General features: G+C 40.4%; 1 protein-coding gene across 2 annotated transcripts; it reads right to left on the bottom strand.

Moving 5' to 3' along the window:
• Positions 1-513: 513 nt before the first annotated feature.
• On the bottom strand, positions 514-17,916 carry sfmbt1 (Scm like with four mbt domains 1). Of its 2 annotated transcripts, none has more exons than XM_063911877.1 (21): positions 17,856-17,916; positions 13,013-13,070; positions 12,825-12,919; positions 12,207-12,450; positions 11,408-11,496; positions 10,236-10,488; positions 9,287-9,384; positions 9,030-9,131; positions 8,627-8,789; positions 8,411-8,493; positions 7,473-7,599; positions 6,416-6,529; positions 6,203-6,245; positions 6,052-6,119; positions 5,800-5,939; positions 4,822-4,931; positions 4,255-4,430; positions 3,395-3,573; positions 3,023-3,244; positions 2,387-2,515; positions 514-2,204 (listed from the first exon to the last, which is right to left on the bottom strand). In XM_063911877.1, the coding sequence occupies exons 2-21, from the start codon at positions 13,035-13,037 to the stop codon at positions 2,064-2,066; spliced, it is 2,601 nt and encodes an 866-aa protein (XP_063767947.1). In that variant the 5' UTR covers positions 13,038-13,070; positions 17,856-17,916; the 3' UTR covers positions 514-2,063. The 2 variants fall into 2 exon arrangements, with proteins under 2 accessions (XP_063767947.1, XP_063767948.1); XM_063911878.1 differs by lacking the exon at positions 17,856-17,916 and adding an exon at positions 16,843-17,068.
• Between the last annotated feature and the right edge of the window lie 555 nt (positions 17,917-18,471).

The following is an 18,471-nucleotide window of genomic DNA, read 5'->3' as shown; positions in this document are numbered from 1 at the left end:
TGGAAAAGGACACACACTGGGAGGATGCAGGAGTTAGTTCTTCATCATTTTTAATCAGTAGTTAAATACATTTACTCGAGTAATGTACTTAAGTACGGTTTTGGAGTATTTGTACTTGAGTATTTTTATTTTATGCTACTTAATGCTAGCACTTGCATAGCTAATATTATACTTTTAGTCGAGTTACTTTACAGATTCAGATTATTAGCTAAAACTAAATATCAATAAACTAATAGATCAACTGGGATTAAATAATTATAGGTTAAGATGTCAAGCAGCAGTATATAAAACAATTAAAAGTAGCTTTACCTTTTTTAACAGAATTTGCATTTGAACAATAATCCCTATGGGGGACACCAGAGCAGTTTCCTGTTACAATAGCATATCTTTAATTTCAGCAGAAAAGGTCAAACATGTACCAGGGAGGGTACAGAGTAAGCAACTTCACATACTGTCACATGACCTGCATAGCCTCAAACTGCATCCTTGAAAATGTATGACACACAAACAAGATTTAGTTTTTCATCGTTTTAATTGCAGTCTTCTCTTAAATAGCAGTAATCTTGGAACAGGAAAAAAAAGCTGCTCAAATGCCTTTAATATAACGCAACATACAAGCAAATTAGTAAACAAAGAACCTATGGAGGTTTTTTCTCACAAAATCAACAATACAGTAAGTCACACTACAAAAACTGGTAAAAAGAGGACAACAAATTCACAAAAGCACTTTGATAATACCTTCTTGGTTTGAAACTGCCAAGTTATTAAGTTAGTTGTTAAAAACAACAATTAAGAAATGGCTCAAATAATCAACTATAGCTGAATTAGTTAACAAAACACCCCATATGAGAAAGTTTAGGTGTATTCTGTGCAAATATACTGTATGTTTAGGGGAATTACACATTGCTTATGTAGAAATGTAATTTCTCAATATTTTTTTTAACTTTCTAATCACCCTGTTGCACTAGAAGTTATTTGATTATATATACACTATATACAAACATGCACTGTCATACTTGCATACCACCATACAGTACATGGTGTTGCTTGTGCTTGCATTACCTTACATTGTAAACTCTTACATACTGTATAAGTTTGAAAAACAATTTGAAATCTTGAGATGAAGGCCCACTTTACATCAGTTGTTTAGCAGATTGTTTCTTAAATCACATGGATAACATTTGCAAATGGTGTTTGTAGAACATACATGTCGGGTGTTTACACTATAATCACCTTGCATTGGCACAAGGTCAACTCCACAATCAGTTTCTAGTTTATTACGTCTGGCTTTAAGAAAAACAAACAACTGTAATAATCATATGAAATTCCTGATTCCATCTGTGTGCAAACAGTTTTTTTGTGTCTTTGCTTAATAATTGGGTCAAATGTTCTGTTACAAATCAAAAGTATTTAAACTAGAAACCATTAAACAGCATTGCGCTTGATTTAATGAAAAGGTTTGCGTATAAGCGCTTCAACGTAGGAGGTCTGTCATGTCCTGGTTCTAGCCTTATCTGCACCAAAAGAACTAGACCTAAGTGAAGCCAGGTAACAGATATTCCAGGTTAAAGTAAAAGCTGTGATTCAGTGGTATCCCCTGGTAGAGACAGCAGGTCAGGGAAAAATCAATGTACACAACAGGCTGAGCACTGGCACTTGATCATCCACATAAAAAAAGGAAATAAAAGAGTAAAATCCGAGACACTCAGGTTAAAAGGAATTTATCCAAACAAAGCCAGGAAGTAAGTCGTTGATGATGGTTTGCCTTGTTCACCTTTGCACAGCATAATGCTAATTATGCTGTAATATAAACTTATTTATGAGGTCAAAGTTTTTTGAATCTCTTCTGTTTTTCAGTTTCCTGCTCTGTCTTTCCTAAGGGGCACCTAAACTGTTTTGGACATTTTAAGTAGCTCTTAATTCCTTTCCAACACAGCAAAGTATATTCAGGATAGTAAAAGGACGTCCAGTGTTGTAAAAGTCAAAATTGGAAAAAACAGTGTTTATCACAGAACTAATACACAGAACAGTATGCAGTCATGTCCATGTTAATTCTCCGGCGGCTACGTGGCAAACTGCTGATAAAACGCCAACTTGACCCTCTCAATGTGGTGGCACAGCTTGATGGCCGGTCCCAGCTTCAGGTCCATACACTCCTGCACTGTTGGGAGGTTGAGCAGCAAAAGCGCCTGTCCATCAATCTCCTGCAAGAACATACATTCACATCAGATACAGTTTCTTAAAATAGCATTACTTTCCAGGGAGGCTAAAGTGATGTTTTATATCTGTGACCATGTATTCAATACAAATGTGTTATGCACTTATTGCAGTTGAACGGAGGGAGATCTCATCCTAAGTGGCCATTAAGTCTCTGAGTATTTCTTACCTGATCCAAGAAAATCCGAGCAAGAGGAGCACAGTCTGTGGTCTTGATGAAGCGAACCACGTCAGTAACGCTCCACTCCAGTGGGCTGGTGTCTAAACACAACTTCTGAGGAGCCTCAATCTTTGAAGTCTATAAACACACAGAGAGAGTCAGTCAGACGAAGACTCAAGAGATCTCATGCTGAGAAGGAGGAGATTATTCACAAAAGAAGACACTGGCTGTTTCAGTCTTATTGGTTTACACATGTTCTAGTAAGAGCAAGTTCAGGTCAAGTTGAAAACATAAAAACAGTTTTGGAAAAGATAAATGGAGTTGTATTTGGTAAAAGGGGCAAATAGATTTCTACTGTGCTCTATACCACAGTCAGATTTGTAATAAATACCAAAACATAATATTTAGATTTTCTTTCAGTATTTATTATTCACTGTATTTGATCTAGCAGAGAACTTTGTCAGGCATTGTCGAAAGATTTAATCAAAAGATTTGTGTGCAGATATTTTTATCCCATTCTTTTTGATCCTGCACTTCTAAAAGTGTTTTGCATATGCATACTAGACCCTTTTTGTCTTTAGTATTTATCATTATGTAGTCTCTGAAAGTGTCATGCGACTTCTCATTACTCAAATTTTCCATTACCTTTGGTGAAGGAGGGCGGTTCTCATCATCGGAGAACGAGGGTGAGCGGGGTTTCCTGCGCCTACGTGTGGGTCTGGGTGTTGCCGGTGGGGAGGCGGATGGCGTGGCGGGCTGAGACTTCTCGATCGACTGTTCAGAATCGTCCTGCAGATCGTCCTGCAGCTCGGAGCCAGAGTCACTCAGGGAATCATCTTCATCCAGATCTTCTTCGTCGCCGCTGCCCTGTACGCCAAAGGACAGTTAGCAGATTCAGGTCAAATTTACAAAGGTTTTAATGTCAAATACACAGCTACTTGGGTCACAGAGGTAGAATCCAAGGAAATGGTGATTGATGCATTCAAGAAAATATGTATGTAAGTGTGTGTTTCTCACCTGTGGAGACCCAGCAGGCGTGTTATCCACCGAGGCTGAGGAGCGTCTCTTCTTATGGACAAAGAGCTGCTTCCTCCTCTTCCTCCTCCTCCCTCTTCTCTTCACTCCACCTTCCAGGTTGGAGTGTCCCCCGGGGGGGCGGCCAACGCGTTTACTCTTCTTCTTCCCATAGTAATAAGCTGGTGACAAGACAACAGGGTTATTGTGGAATTGTTGCATTGGATCTGCTAGATTTTAATGCATCATTTATATATATTGAAATGAATGACTCAAACTTGTGTATTCTCTACTGGGAAGCATTGATAGATATGTAGGAGGGGATATGTGCTTTCTCGAGTGATATCATAACAAGCGAAAGTGTGAAAATGTTTCACATTGCATCAGTCTTTAGGTATGGTGCTGCAGAGTTAACACATCAGCAATTTGATTTGAAATTGAAAAAAACGAGACTTCCTGCCTTCAAAATAGTTCAGCTAGAGACGAAAAAGGACAATTCTGAAATGTTTGCAGTAAAACATACAGTCACTGCCTGTAGAAAGTTATGACATTTTACAATTATATTTTCTGTCCGTGTGCTATGCAGGTTCTCTCTATTCATCAGGCTAGCATTCACATACTCGATCATTTCTATTCATGAGCAACACAAATGAGAAGAGCTGAAGGTTTCTTAAAAAGAAAAAGAAAAAGAGCTTTGTATTAAATTACAATACGTTGAATAATGTTGAATTATTAAGGTCACAGCTGACAAGCAAACATAGAGAGTTCTAAGCCATTACAATTAAAGCAATTAGAGGTTGTATTCTTAGTCTGCTTTGATTTAAAAACTTCTCCACAATCTGCAGGTTCTGTAAACCACCTACTGTATTTGGTCTTGGTGAGGACAGAGCAGTTTTCTGAGCAGCGCTCCAGAACCATGCGAGGTCCGAACAGGTTTGGGCAGCACTCAAGCTTGATGCAGGTTTTCCTGCAGAAGTCTGCCACACGGTCTGCAGTGCGGACTATTTCCACAGTGGCCCGGTAACTCTTTCCTTTATACCTGACATTGATAGAAAAATCAAGGTTACACCGTTAATGAGCTTTGAATCTTTAACATTTCCACACAATATTAGGTTAAAAACATTCTGACTCTTCCCACTCACTAAAACTTTTATTGTGTTTATGTGTTGTGTTGAACCGACAAGGATGCTACGACCTGTGAGTTCTCTCAAAAGAAGGCCCAAGAAGAGATGCTGTCTGCTAAATCACCGCTTTAAAGAATCATCAGACGCTTGTGCGGAGTTCCGCTGTGCAGATATTTATTTCCTACTTGTGCATTCAAGCACATTTTAAATTCAGCATGTGTTTTAAAATAGGCCAGCTGCTACTCCTGCAGGTTTTCTACAGAGTGCAGTACTTTCAGATGAAGATTAAATGGTGCTTCCCCTCACTTTGCTTTGAGTGTCTCTCCATGGCCCTGCCAGCGGCTCTCCTGGTCCAGCTGCAGCTCCCTCAGCACACGGCTGGGCTTGTATGCTGAGTTTATCAGCAGAGTAAGTACCTGGAGAAAAAAAGAACACAATAAGACATGCAGAGAATTGCAACACTTATAGGTTATCTGCAGGTTGAAGGGGTTTTGTTTATTTTGTGCTATGTGTAGCATTTAAACATCAAACTGTTACATATTAATACCAATACAAGAATTTCATTATCGTCTAGGTGTGACTGTTGGCAGTAGATTAGCAGCCTTTATGTTGTGTGTCACTGGTTATGAATCATTAGGATTGTTTTGTAGTAGAAAGGGCACTGCCACAGAAAGTAAAGGAAAGAAAGATTGACTAAAATCTCAGAAATTATAAAATGAATTTGATGCTAAATAAAAGCAGCAAAGGAAAAAGCACATGTGGCACCATGTCAAAATGCAGTAGGGTTTCTGGGAAATGTGGTCTTAAAACCATGTTGTTTGACGACTGAAAAAACTACTTGAAAAATGATAATGCTACAGCCATGCTAGCAGCTCTTTGATAATAGCACACCACTGCTTTGAGCTAAATGCTAACTTTAGCATGCTAACATGTTTTCAAGGACAATGTCAGATATACTTTTTACCATGGTCAATATCTTTGTTTAGCATGAAGACATGCTAACATAAGCACATGCTACAGATGGGGCTGATCAGAATACCATTACATTTGCAGGTTTTTGGTCATAAACCTGAATCCTAAATGAAAATGTTTCTCAAAGCTTTCAAAACATCTACTGGGAATCACAAATGTCTGTACAAAACGTTATGACCATACATGAAGGCAGAGCCAGCAACCAACACTTCTAGCCAGGCATTGCCACTAGCATAGCTAAAATAAAGATTTAGGATTGATTCCTTTTTCGGTGTTATTCATGCAGTTAATAGCTAGACTAGCCCCTCTCACCTCTTTGAGCACCAGGACACAGTTTCCAGGCCCAATGAACTGAGGAAGCTCTGCAATGCGTCCCTTGTTGAGGTAAGGCCCAGAGAAACAGCGGTGGTTGAAGTAGATCTTGGGGCAGCAGTATTTCCCGTTCCCCTGTCCTGTACATGGACACAACACAGGAAACAAATGATAAAACAACCACAGATTACACAGACAGTCACGAGACAGGACACATCACAGTGTGGATATCACCAGAGACATTACACTCACCTGTCTCTGACTGGTGGCCCATCTGCTGCTTGACAGCATCAGGTGATGATGACTTAGGTGGGAATCGCCTGCAAAATGAAAAAATTAGTTGAGATATTTCGATCCATTTTGACCAATAAAGCAGAACATATATACATATATATATACTCACTGTTTTTCTGGCTGCACCACAGCAATCTTCCTGTCTTTTTCAACTGAAAAACAAGGACCGACTCATTTGTTCTAAGTCACAATGGGACATTATGCTACTAATTCAGATGTCAGGGTGATAAGTTCTTTGTGTTGTGTGTGTTAGAGCTCGAGTCTCATTAAGGAAAATGTGTGAAGATCAACAGTCCACTTTGATGATGATGATGTTTACTACCTGGGGGTTTGATGGGGTGGATGAGTGGGTAACCGTTCGTTTCACACCAGCTGATGGGGAAGAGGTCCATGGAGTCAACGTGAACTATCAGCTCTGGCATGGGCTGCTTAAGTCCTGTACACACACACAAAGTTATGAAACAATTAGTGACAACAAGCAGCGGCAAAGATTACCCAGACTGCATTCCTACCCTAGCATGGATGCCATTTCAGCTGCAGTAACTGTGACATTCTTCACTTCTTACACACTTATTATCTATGCTAGGAGTGACCCTGGGGAGGATCATGTGTTTGGTCTATAAGCACCGTATCTTGATTTTTTTTTTTAAACAACTACTTTATTGACTGGTCTATATGAACAACAACTGCAGTGACAACTTAGCGTAATAAGCAAATTGGCTAGTCTTAAAAAAAAAGCCTTAGGTAATCTGTTGGGGCACATGTAGGCCTTTGTTGAGATTAAACTGACATCAAAAGAAAAGTTTGATCTAATTTTATCCTGAAAACACCCAGAACAATTCCATACCCAATATGTTAGGATGCACTGCAGTATACAACATTCTTTATGGTCAACTGTGTTATCTTAGCTGCCAGGATGCCTATAAATAACGCAAATGGGACAATTAAATATTATTATTTTTGGACAACCGTCACAGTATTTTTTACTGAGTTGCTTCTACTTGACATTTATATATGCTAATTTGAAAGCCTGTATCAACAGGTTTCCACGTGTTTTAATAGTTTTGACGTGCTACAGCAGATTATTAATATGTTAATTTGAGATGTGCATTTCAGCTTGTCTAGCAAAGTGCATAAAAAAAGAAGTTGTGAACTTGTGTACGAACTGGTGTTAAATAATAACATATATGTCCTTCACATTGCTGTGCTCTCCATACAAAATAGAAAGGCAGCAACTAAACCAAGGAGCCATAACATTCAGATTAAACCCACATAGTGACGGGTAAAGCATTAGCCCATGCACATACATTACAAATGTTAATGTTCTACATTCCTCCGCTGAAATAAAAACATTCTTCACATTCATTATCGCCTCTCACCTTCCAGGCTGAGCCAGATGTACTGCCCTTTGAGCCTGGTGACAGTTGCCACGTGAATGTTCTCGGGGGACAGCAGGTTGATAGCCTCCAGTTTCATGGCCTCTTTGAAGTTGTGGTCACACTGCTCCTGGCAGGTGAACAGAGTGGGAGAAAACTCATGAAACAGCGATTTCACTGCAATGTGGTGTGTTTTTTGTCCAAATAAGGAGAAAAGTCAGACTGAGACACCTGTTTGCAAGTCATTGCATCACATTTCATAATGCTGTCTGTGTACTGGTTAAAACAGAATTTTCTACATTCTGCCGTAAAAAACTCCTTTCAGACTGAACGTGATAGAATAACATTCTGGATATCCCATGTTGTCCATAGTATAATTGTTGCAAGGATCAAAATAGAATACAATATGATCACTTGTTTGCTTTGCAGGATTACAGCATTGATCTGAGCAATGTTCAACCTCTTTTTCCTCAACTTACCGAACCCATTTACGTCACATAGTTTACACAACAAGAGAGAACCAGATACACTTCTAAGGCTGCTACAGAACAATGCCTTCAGAGAATCTTTTGTATACTTCTTTTCGAGTTTATTTGATTTAGATGGAAATAAAAAAAAATGTTTACAAAAAAGAGCTCTTTTGTTGCCTGAATTGCTGCTTGGATAAAACTACACGAGTAATAGGAAGGAGGCTTTATATCCAACAGCTTGCTAATGGCGATTCAATAGTCTTCCTTCATGCAGCCTTCATACCACAACAATATAATAAAAGCAACCTACGATTTCATATCTAATTTTCCTTCTGAGAAAGAACAAAGGAAAGGACCAAATGCACTTGGATCATGTTGATAGCTCTGTTTACATCGACCCTTTCACCGTCATGACTTTGTGTGCAAGACCACCCTATAAACCGAATCCTGATGAATGTGAACTTGACTTACAGCGGGAAAGCCGTGTTGAGGAGCTGCCTCAGCCTCGCACTGTTTCAGGTAATCTGCCCAGTCAAAGTCCGGACCCTGGTATCCTGTTTGTGATGAAACAAAGAAAGAAGTGAGAAAGGACATCATGCAGGGAACACATGCAATCTAATCACCAGGTCTCTGGTATCACTGACAACCATTAAAGTGAGTGGTTCTAAAAAAGGGACAACATTTGACCTGGTGGGGGGCTGAGAGTGACTCCATTTTTAAGGCACCACTGAGTAGGGAAGATCCCGGGACTGTCTCTGTGACACAGGAAGGACCTCCCAGCAGCACCGGCTCCCTCCTCAATGCCACAAAGGTTATCCATCTTGACCAGGAAGTACTGCTCATTGAACACCTGGAGCGGAAAAAGGTAAAGAAACTTTAAGACGTTCTTAATTGCCTGCTTCAAATGTTTCACTATCCCAGTCACATCAAGAATTACACTCAGAAATCAGACTGTGTGATTAAAAAGCAAAGCTCAAAGGATATTGTTTCAGTGTCGTAGCTAGAAAAGTGAAGATGAAGACAGAAAACACCTAGGAAAAAAGACACATTGCAGTGTAAGAGAGACAGGTTTCATAGGAAAGTCTGTTACCTTGGTGACGGTGGCAGGCCTGATGGAAATGGGAGCAGTGGGGTCAACAGCCTCCAGTTTCATTCCTTCATTGAAACAATGGGCGGCGATGGCAGGCTGATCCTGAGATACACAACACAAACACATGGCGTTTTTTTAAAAGCTCACCTCTTTGATACTCATTTTGAGGAGAATGTCAAAACTCTTAGCTTAGTGCTTGATTATCAGATCTCAAGCAGTGCTGTGTTTGAGAGACAGAAGACAACAGCTGGCAGTACCTTACTGAACTCTGCAGTCAGAGCTTCATCTTGAGGCAGGTCACTGATCCTCTGTCTCACCTCGTCCCACTCTGCTTCTGTCCGCAGGGCCAACAAGTCTGAAACAAACAAAAACATGAGGATCCAAACCACGACTTACTAGGGAATGATTTAATTAAGATAATATATATTTATATTACTTTACTTTCAACTTACTTATTTATATAAACCTTTCATTAAGTCACCACAATTAGTCTAACAGTGTTGTCCTCGTGAAATCACTTTATATTAAAAAAAACATGCTGAATTAAAAACACTAAACCTCTGTCGCTACTTTTAATCACATTTAAAAAACATTATATCTCCCTTATTCTTTTATAAACCTATAACAAAAAAACAACTAAAAAGGCAGTGATCTGTTTCATAGCTTTCCATATTATAACAAAACATTCAAAAAAAGTTATGAACTGCAGCTTTTATGCGACTGTGCACTTTATTAACTTGCAGCTGTGTTAAGGGAGGGATGTAGCCTCTGATGCTGCATACATCCTGCATATAACAAACTGTAGTGTTATAAACAGAGATCTGTCTAATCCTGCACGGAAAATCAATGTCAAGGTCTAGTGGTACCGTCACATTTTAGTTCCTTGTATTTCAACAGAGTCCATTCGTCAAAGTACTGGACATTTTTTACTAAACTCAAAATAATTAGTAATAAAACTTTAGATTTAAAGAAGGGATTTTACATACTTGACACCTTAGGTATCGTAATGGTGTAATAATAGAATTATATTTTATAAGTTGAGATGCATCCAGGCCACGAGTACCCTGTGGATTCTTCACGCGCCTTTCCGACAGAAGCTATTACTCATGGCTGCTTTGGTAGTAAACCTCTAGATGTAGACATTGTTTTCCCCGTTCCTCCTTTTGTTCCTAAATATAAAGCGTGACCTTCGAGAGTGCAACTGACCTGAGGGAGGCCTGAGGGTGCAGCCGTGTTCTTTGGCCCAGCCGGGTGGGTGGAGGCGTGGGTGGAGGTAAAAGAGCCAGAGGGTTGTGGGTGTGTCTGGGAGGCCCTCGGTTCCTACCAGACGCAACTTCAGCCTTCCTCCGACGTTCTCCTCCACCTCAGCAGCCCAGGCTAACCCCGGGTCAGCATTGTCCTGGATCTCCACGTAGCAACCGGCACACAGCAGCTCCACCGGGTCCCTGCCTCGCTGCGGCTGTAGTGGGGGTAAATGAGAAGCTAATAGCACACACACTTACAAAAACACAAATAAGCGCACGCCTAGGCAAGGTGAGGAATTTGCAGAGGGAGAGCGTGTTCTGCATGACTAAGTGGCAGAACTGAAGCAAAGTCGCTCAAAGCTTACTAACAGCCCCAAAGAATTTCACAGGCCGTTCTTATAGCCAATTTGCTTTCAGCAGCACGACCATGGTGCCGTAAACAAAAGCCAACAGCCTTTTTTTTGTAGACTAGGGACTTCACACAGGTTACGCATGCAAAACCTCACAATAGCTAAAACATCATATTCAGTTCAAGTTTGCATTCATTCTAGCCAACATTTTAAAGGGGACATGTTATTTACATGTTCCGATTTATACTTGTGTTTTGGGTTTCTACTAGAATAGCCTGGGAATGACCATAAGGGGCACTGTAACGGCACTTTCTACGTATTTATTTATATTTGTGACGTCACAACCTAACAGATACCACCTAGACCTGCTTTATAGTCATAAAGAGGCCAGGAGAATTTAACTTTTTACAATTTGGGTGAAGTTTCTGTGTGAAGCCCTTGTCCTGTCTCTTAACCAGTTAAAAATGGCAACAAGCCAGGGCAAGAGGAAGCAAAAAATAACAGCTGTACATATGGCAGTTGTGTTTTAGTGTGCGTGTCAAGTCACATCTGACGATTCCCATCACCTGAGGGAATAAACTTTCAACTTGCAGATTTTTTAATGTCAGTTTAATTATCCACTTGCTCGTCAGTTGAACAGCAAAGGAAAGAATCTGAATTTAAACTCAATTTTTTATCTAACTGCACTATGTGTTTTTGTCAGGTTAATATAATTGGTACTGAGATTGTTCTAGGTACAGAGAAAGACCCCCCACAAGGGTTTCTAATAAAGACACCGCCTTACCAATTCCAGCAGGTTGGCGGGTGCGCTGCACTCCTCAGCGAGGGCCTTTTCCAGCAGAGCCTCCCAGTCCTGGTGCTTTTCACGCACACCTAAGGGGGATAATATAAATACAGTGTTTATTTATTAACCAAACAAGCAGGCGGGCTGAGGATCACACATGCACTCCTCTGCCTCTTAGTCACCCTGAGTCACCAGCATTAGCATAATTTAAAAATAAATACAGGAAGATGTGAAAAAACATGATTAAATCTAATAGCACTTTTTCAACGTACTGTCAACAACTTTCCTCTGTGTTGTCTTAACGGTTTAATTCCACAACTGTTTTAACATGTTGCGTATCTAGGTGTGTCAAGCGCTAATAACACAGAATTTGCTTCAGCATCTTTCTCTTTTTCCATACAATACTGAAACATCACAAGGGCAACCGCACTGTCTCAGTATAACTCCTAGGTGTACTGAGCAAAAGGGCAATTACTTTGACGAGTTCCCGAATAAATGGCATTTTGTGCACAGTACTAAAAACTGTGTGCTACCTCCACAGCTCACCTGTCCTTGAAAAACTCAAAAATGTAACTAGAAGCACTTGATTTACACTAAAGCTAAAAATGTGACACCTCTAATTTGGAATCAACATTCAGTGAACTACATTTACAAAAAAAAAGGTGAATATTTGGCACCAGATTAACGATTCATGGCTGACTTGTTTTGAGATCACTCAGAACACAATGCAACTTTCCGAGGTGGATTACTCCTTTCACTACACTCGTAAGAACTAAAAACAACTCCTGCCATGCCTCACCCTCGGGGGCCTTCATTGTTTTCCCGTGCTGGCGGCTCCAGCCCAGCGGGTGGAGGTCTGCCGTCATTAGGTCACACCAGAAGTCAGCACGCCGGTCATCCTGGTATCCCTCGTAGCGTAGCAGCAGCAGCTGGCCACATGTGGTGATGATGTTGGCCACCCAGTAAGGACTGCCGGCCTCGGAGCGCACACACACCTCCAGCTTCATGCCCGGAGCCAGGCCAGTCTGCAGGCCCTGGTCCACCTGAGACAAGAAACACACACTCACAGTTTAACCCCATTATTTGGCTTCATATACAAGAAATACAAAAAGTGTAGTATTGTGCGCTGTAATTGTTTTTTATTCCAGTTAAACCTACCTGCCACTATAGAAATCAAGTGCATTTAAAGGAGCTTTGTTACTGCTTTTGATGCTACAATGACTTGTGTGATCTCTGTTTTATGACTCAATGCTTTTACAAGCTGATACATTCCACACATTTGAATCATCGAGTCAGTTAAATCAAACAAACTTGCAGTATCTTGAGAACTTTACACAGATGTTCAGTAGCTGATTACGAGAATCTAGTACGAGCTCATCTGTGATGTGTGTTTTATGTGAAAGTTGTCAGCACCCACATGTTTGAAGGCGTGGTGTGGCACGGACACGGCTCCTGTCTCCTCCAGGTATTCATCCCAGTTAAAGTCAGAGGCATCCTGAGCAGAGTCTCTTTCTGGAAAACGCACAGACACATTACTCTTTTCCGACCCGCTTTCCAACATATTACTTACTCATTTCACGCAGCTGTTCACCGAGCAGTTCTTACCAGACTCCAGCAACTTCTGACTCATGCTGGTGCCCCCACAAGGCCGAGACTAGGAGATCTGAGGAGGAACAGAGGAGGAGGATTATTATCCAGTGAGAGCAAATGAATGAGCACTGGAGTGAAACTATGGCGACAGAGAGGATAAAACATAGGACTGCAGCAGCTATTGCAGTCAGCTTCAGCACGCTGTGCTATGCATAATCAAATCACTTTCTCGACATCATAACATAATCAATGACCTCCCTTCTGGTTTCTAAAACAAGAATATTAATGAGAGAGTTGATACTGCTGGGTTGTAACAGCTCGCTCAGCAGTTCACAAAACAAATTGTATCAGCAAAAAGTTACACAAAAGAGCCAGAAACAGAGGTCAAGTCGTTCTGTAGCTACAGTAGCTACCATATTTAACACAACCGAACACGTGACATATACAAGCATGCAATGAGTCAGCCAACAGGTGCACATAATACCAATACTATTAGTCATCTATGGGCAGGAATGAATGCAACTGGAAACTGAATTTGTCTCTTTTTTTCATTTCAATTTCTAAAAAAAAACCTAAGCTGCATTAAATGTTGTTTGATATAAATAATTAAATTATTTGTAAACGAGTTTGTAATGCAACATTTTATCCAAAGCTGTTTTTAGCCTTTTAAAATAATGAAGTGAATATATGTGGGGTTTCTCCACATCCCCCTCGGACTATGAGAAACTAGAAAATACATTTTTCACCATTTCTGACATTTTATAGACAATTAATCGCAAAAATTATCCGCAGATTCATTGATAATGGAAATAATCATTGATGTTTGCCCTTATGTTGAAGTAAAGCTGTTATTAGCTACGAACTGAAACTGCCTCTCATAATGTTGCTTTCAGTTTCAAGTTTGGTAGTGCTTTCGAAAATCAGACCCAAATATATTTAAATTCAAAATAAGCAATTCATGTTTAATGCAGGTATTCAAGTTGAGTTACAACTGTCACACAAACAGGAGCAGAGCAACCTGCAGAGGGAAAATTCAACAGCCTTAATTAACAAAACCTCCTTCAAGGCTGCTCCAAGTATTTCAGCCATTCCAAAGTCAAGGTCTCCTAGGCCTTGATTTTAGAGCTGGTTAAGTTAAGACATCATATTCAAGTGCTTTCATCAGATCATGGAACCAACCAATGCAAACCAATTGGTGAATAAAATCACTAATTTCATTCATTAAGATGGCACAGGCTGCCACCACCTAACACAGCAGATGGTCCGTGATCGCAGGAATATATTTAACTATTCTAATCTCATCCACCTCTAGTTGCGAAACTCATTTCAACTCATCTTTAAAAAAACCTCTTTCCTGACCAGAAGTGAAGATCTCAAACCGTGGCTTGACGTGAATGTGGACAAGCTTTGACACATCAAACTGAGCAGCAGCATTGTGGAAAGCAGATGAAATAAGTTAACACAACAAGAGATGGTATGAATGAGACAGAAGGAAGTGTAGAGAGCGCTGTATGGGGTGCTGAGGAGAGCTGCTCTGTCACCGCGGACCCTTTCAGCTCGCCTGTCAGGCTCGTCTTTGTCATGTCTGACGTCTCTATTAAAGCCTGTCCCGCCATCAGAAACGACAAACACCCCCACTCTTTCCGACGACCGGACTGCCACTGCGACCCCCGTGCTCCACCGGGATCAGCGCCACCTTTCACCCGCGACCCTGCCCCAGACTCCCTCTGTCTTTCTAACCCTCCCTCTGACACACACACACACACACACACACACACCAGAAGGTCTTATTGTCCCCGGGGTCACACTACTGACATGTGAGTGGAAAAAAAAGAGCAGTGGAGGGACAGGAGGAGAAATACTGGCCTGTCCAAAAGCTGGTTTATACCACCTGATGCTGAGCCTTCATATTAGATTATTTATGAGTTCTGGTTAAAAAAAAAAAAAAGGATGCAATGCTTAGACATCTAATTCATAAGTTGAATGGCAAAAAAATATGCTTCAATTATTTTGATAATCAGTAAATCACCTTTGAAATCTCTTATATAAGCTATCATCTTTCTGTTTTTAGAGTATAAATAAATAAAAAACTGTCCATAATCAAAGACTCATTTCACTTCATGGTGGTAACAGGCCACCACAGAAAGCCACTCAGAGAATACGAGCTATCGTCCCTCTTTTTTTAGATAAGAATTCTATGTAAAAATGTTGTCCTGCTCTTGGTGAAATATTATGATAGTTTTAGACATTTGACACTATTTTCAGACATCTCATTGACTAAGGGATGGATCAATTCAACTATATATTTATATTTTTTATATTATTCTTGGTTGCTGCCATAGCTTGATTTGAAACTGATTAAATGTTGTACTTCTCACATGTCTACCTACAAACTGTTGGAGCCTTTCTCAGTTTTTTCTAAGATTGTGAACTTTTGGATGCAAATTAAACAAGATGAAACAGAATAAGTATTTCTCAGAAGAATGAAGCCATCATTAGAATTGGTTTGAGTATCTAAGCAGTGGGTTTCTGCAGCACTTAACTTTGCAGAACAGCACGGCTCGGCTCGTACTGGTAGACAGGAAGAAAAGCAACTTCCCCTGTTTCATTTAGAGCAAGTGGTCGGCGTGGACGACAGCTAGCAGCATCTGTCTCAATCTTTCTGCAGCACGCAACACTCTGACTGAACCCGAAAGAGAAAGGGCCGAATGTGCACTCTCCCACGTAGACACACACACGCAGACACGCATACACACACACACACACACACACACACACACACACACACACACACGCACACACACACACACACACACACACACACACACACACACACACACACACACACACACACACACACACACACACACACAATTCCTGAATAATATTGTCATCAGCACTTTGAATGCAATTAAGCATTTCTAAACACTAAATACACACACAGTATACGGCTGCTGCACGAAATAAATGAAAAATAAAATGTTAAATTAAATTAAATTAAGTGCTGGAAGATTTCCCCCAACACTATTTAATGGCATCTGCTGGTGACCAGAAAGACATTACATTGAAAGCTGTAATGTAGCAGAAAATGAGTGCTGATGTTGGTGTTTTAACTCAAGCGCGTGAACAAAACATCGCATTGGTTTTATACCATGGTGTGAATATAAAACTTTGTTGATTTTAACCAAAGCATCAAGATATATTTTACTACGTAGTGCACTAAGCCATGCAGCTACCCTATCTTTGATTTCAAGGTTGCAGATTTTGTATCTGAAATGTTTACCAGAATACACAGGAGGATTGGAATTTTGTTTGTGAAGCTCAAAGCATTAAAAAATGAAACTCTTTTCAGAAACTACAACAAACCCTAAATAAACATAAAAACTGTGAACTGTTTTTATAGAAACTATTTCTTCTGTAAACCTGCTCTAATGAAACAATGGTTACTGAGAAGTCTTGGTTTAACAGTCAACACTGACGACCACAAATAAAACCATGAAACCAAAAGCATCTGGCTAAAAATAAGTCAATAGCACTACATGTAAGTACGCAGGGTTATTCTTGAATAAACAGATACTGAGATCACTAACACTTCAACTATTCTTTCATTTGTAGCATTAATCAACATATGCTAAAGCAAAAGCCCCACTTAATGTTTACCAGAGATCTGCCAATAGGTGTTTTGCACACAAGAACAAAGCATACAAATTAATTATCAAATTATGAATCAAATAAGACCAAAACCACAAATGAGTTGACTAATCAACTTTGAAGGTGCAGTTTATGTGCTATTTGAGGTAAAATTACCCTTAAAAACGTAAGGGTAAAATACATTTATACTCAACTGCACTCCTGAGAGTTATGGAGGAGCAAAGTATTGTGCGAACTAGTGGACGTTTCTATCCGGTTTCTATGATGACTCGTCATGCCTTTGTATATAACTTTAATTCATAGACGTTGACAACAAATGGTTGTTCTGCAGACCAAGCAATATAATAGTAACCCACGAGCGCTCTCGTGACTTTTATTAACAGAGATTCACTACAAATTGTTCGCTTAAATAAAAAGAATCTACATTTCCTGCACACAGCTCGCAAGTCGGTTTCATTCAGTTGCCATTGCATATCGGCACGTCAACCAGAAGCACTGCCAACTGATCACTCAAGTTGCACAATAGGGAAGTTAAGCCCACAAGAAAAATCGGTTGCATTAGCAAAACGTGGAATATGACACATAAATGAAAACCTTCCAAGCATCCTCCATCAGCTGCTGTGTAGCAGTGATGAACACATGAGTTCATGTGAGAGTTACACACATTAAAATCGGCTAAGGTCGTGCAAGCCTTCATTATATAAGGCTTTGACATTATACGGAGTAATCTAAGGACAAATGAGTAAGAAAAATATCCACACAATCTTTAAACTAGCTTGAGATTGCACTGCTTGTGCTGCATTGACAAACAGAGATGGGCCATTAACGCGATGGCTTTGCAGATACACTACAGCGCCGACGGTCTAACTTTCACACACTGGGCAGAACAAGGAAGATACCGATCCTTAGAATGACTCAATGGAAGTGTAATAAGTAAACTCACGGTGTTACATGTATAACCACCGTGTGGGACTCGCTGCACACATGGTAAAACCGTCTGTGTGTCCGAGTCAAGTTACTGAACGTCACGGCTTGAGCAATAAGAGCTGCCGAGCAATAAGGGCGCATACACTCGACCGAACCCGATTCATCTTTTTGAGAGACGGGAAAAAAAGCGAATGCACCTCCACAGTGGAAAACACCGCAAGCAACGGGTGAATAACAACACAGAGTACGTGAATATTTAGTCGCAAAATTCCCCTCTTACCACTAAGTAGTTTTTCCAAGTCGGTTTTTTAGATGCCGTTCCTCTCCGCCTGCTCTCTCGTAGCAACGTTAAGATAAAGTGAGTAAAAACCGACAGCCCCGGTTACACGTTTCAAAATAAAATGTTCTAACATCTTATGTAAATTGTAACACTTTCATTCTTAAATATCATGTGCTTGTCTTGTATCTTATATTGTTCTATTGTGTTCGTCTCAATTTATACTTTGCTGTAACGATGTACATTTCCCCAAATAAAGGAATTCTGTTTCTTGTTATAACAGCGGAAGTTGCACCGTTGTCCGAGCAACAGCAGCTCTTTTTGTGTGAAGGGATATTCTCACAATACTTCCGGTGTCTCTAGGACTTCGTGTCGCCGGCTTGACGCAGTTCTCGTTCACGACCTCATTCCAATATGGCACAAATAGCCACTGCGCATGTTCTGCCGCCTATATGCCTCTGAGCCCGGCTACATCACTCTGACTTCCATCTTCACACGCACACACACACACACACACACACACACACACACACACACACACACACACACACACACACACACACACACACACACACACACACACACACACACACACACACACACACACACACACACACAC

Source organism: Eleginops maclovinus, chromosome 20 (assembly GCF_036324505.1).
Source record: "Eleginops maclovinus isolate JMC-PN-2008 ecotype Puerto Natales chromosome 20, JC_Emac_rtc_rv5, whole genome shotgun sequence".
NCBI classification, from domain to species: Eukaryota; Metazoa; Chordata; class Actinopteri; order Perciformes; family Eleginopidae; genus Eleginops; species Eleginops maclovinus.
Note: the sequence above shows the minus strand (reverse complement) of the source record. Positions and strands in the feature narration are given on the sequence as shown.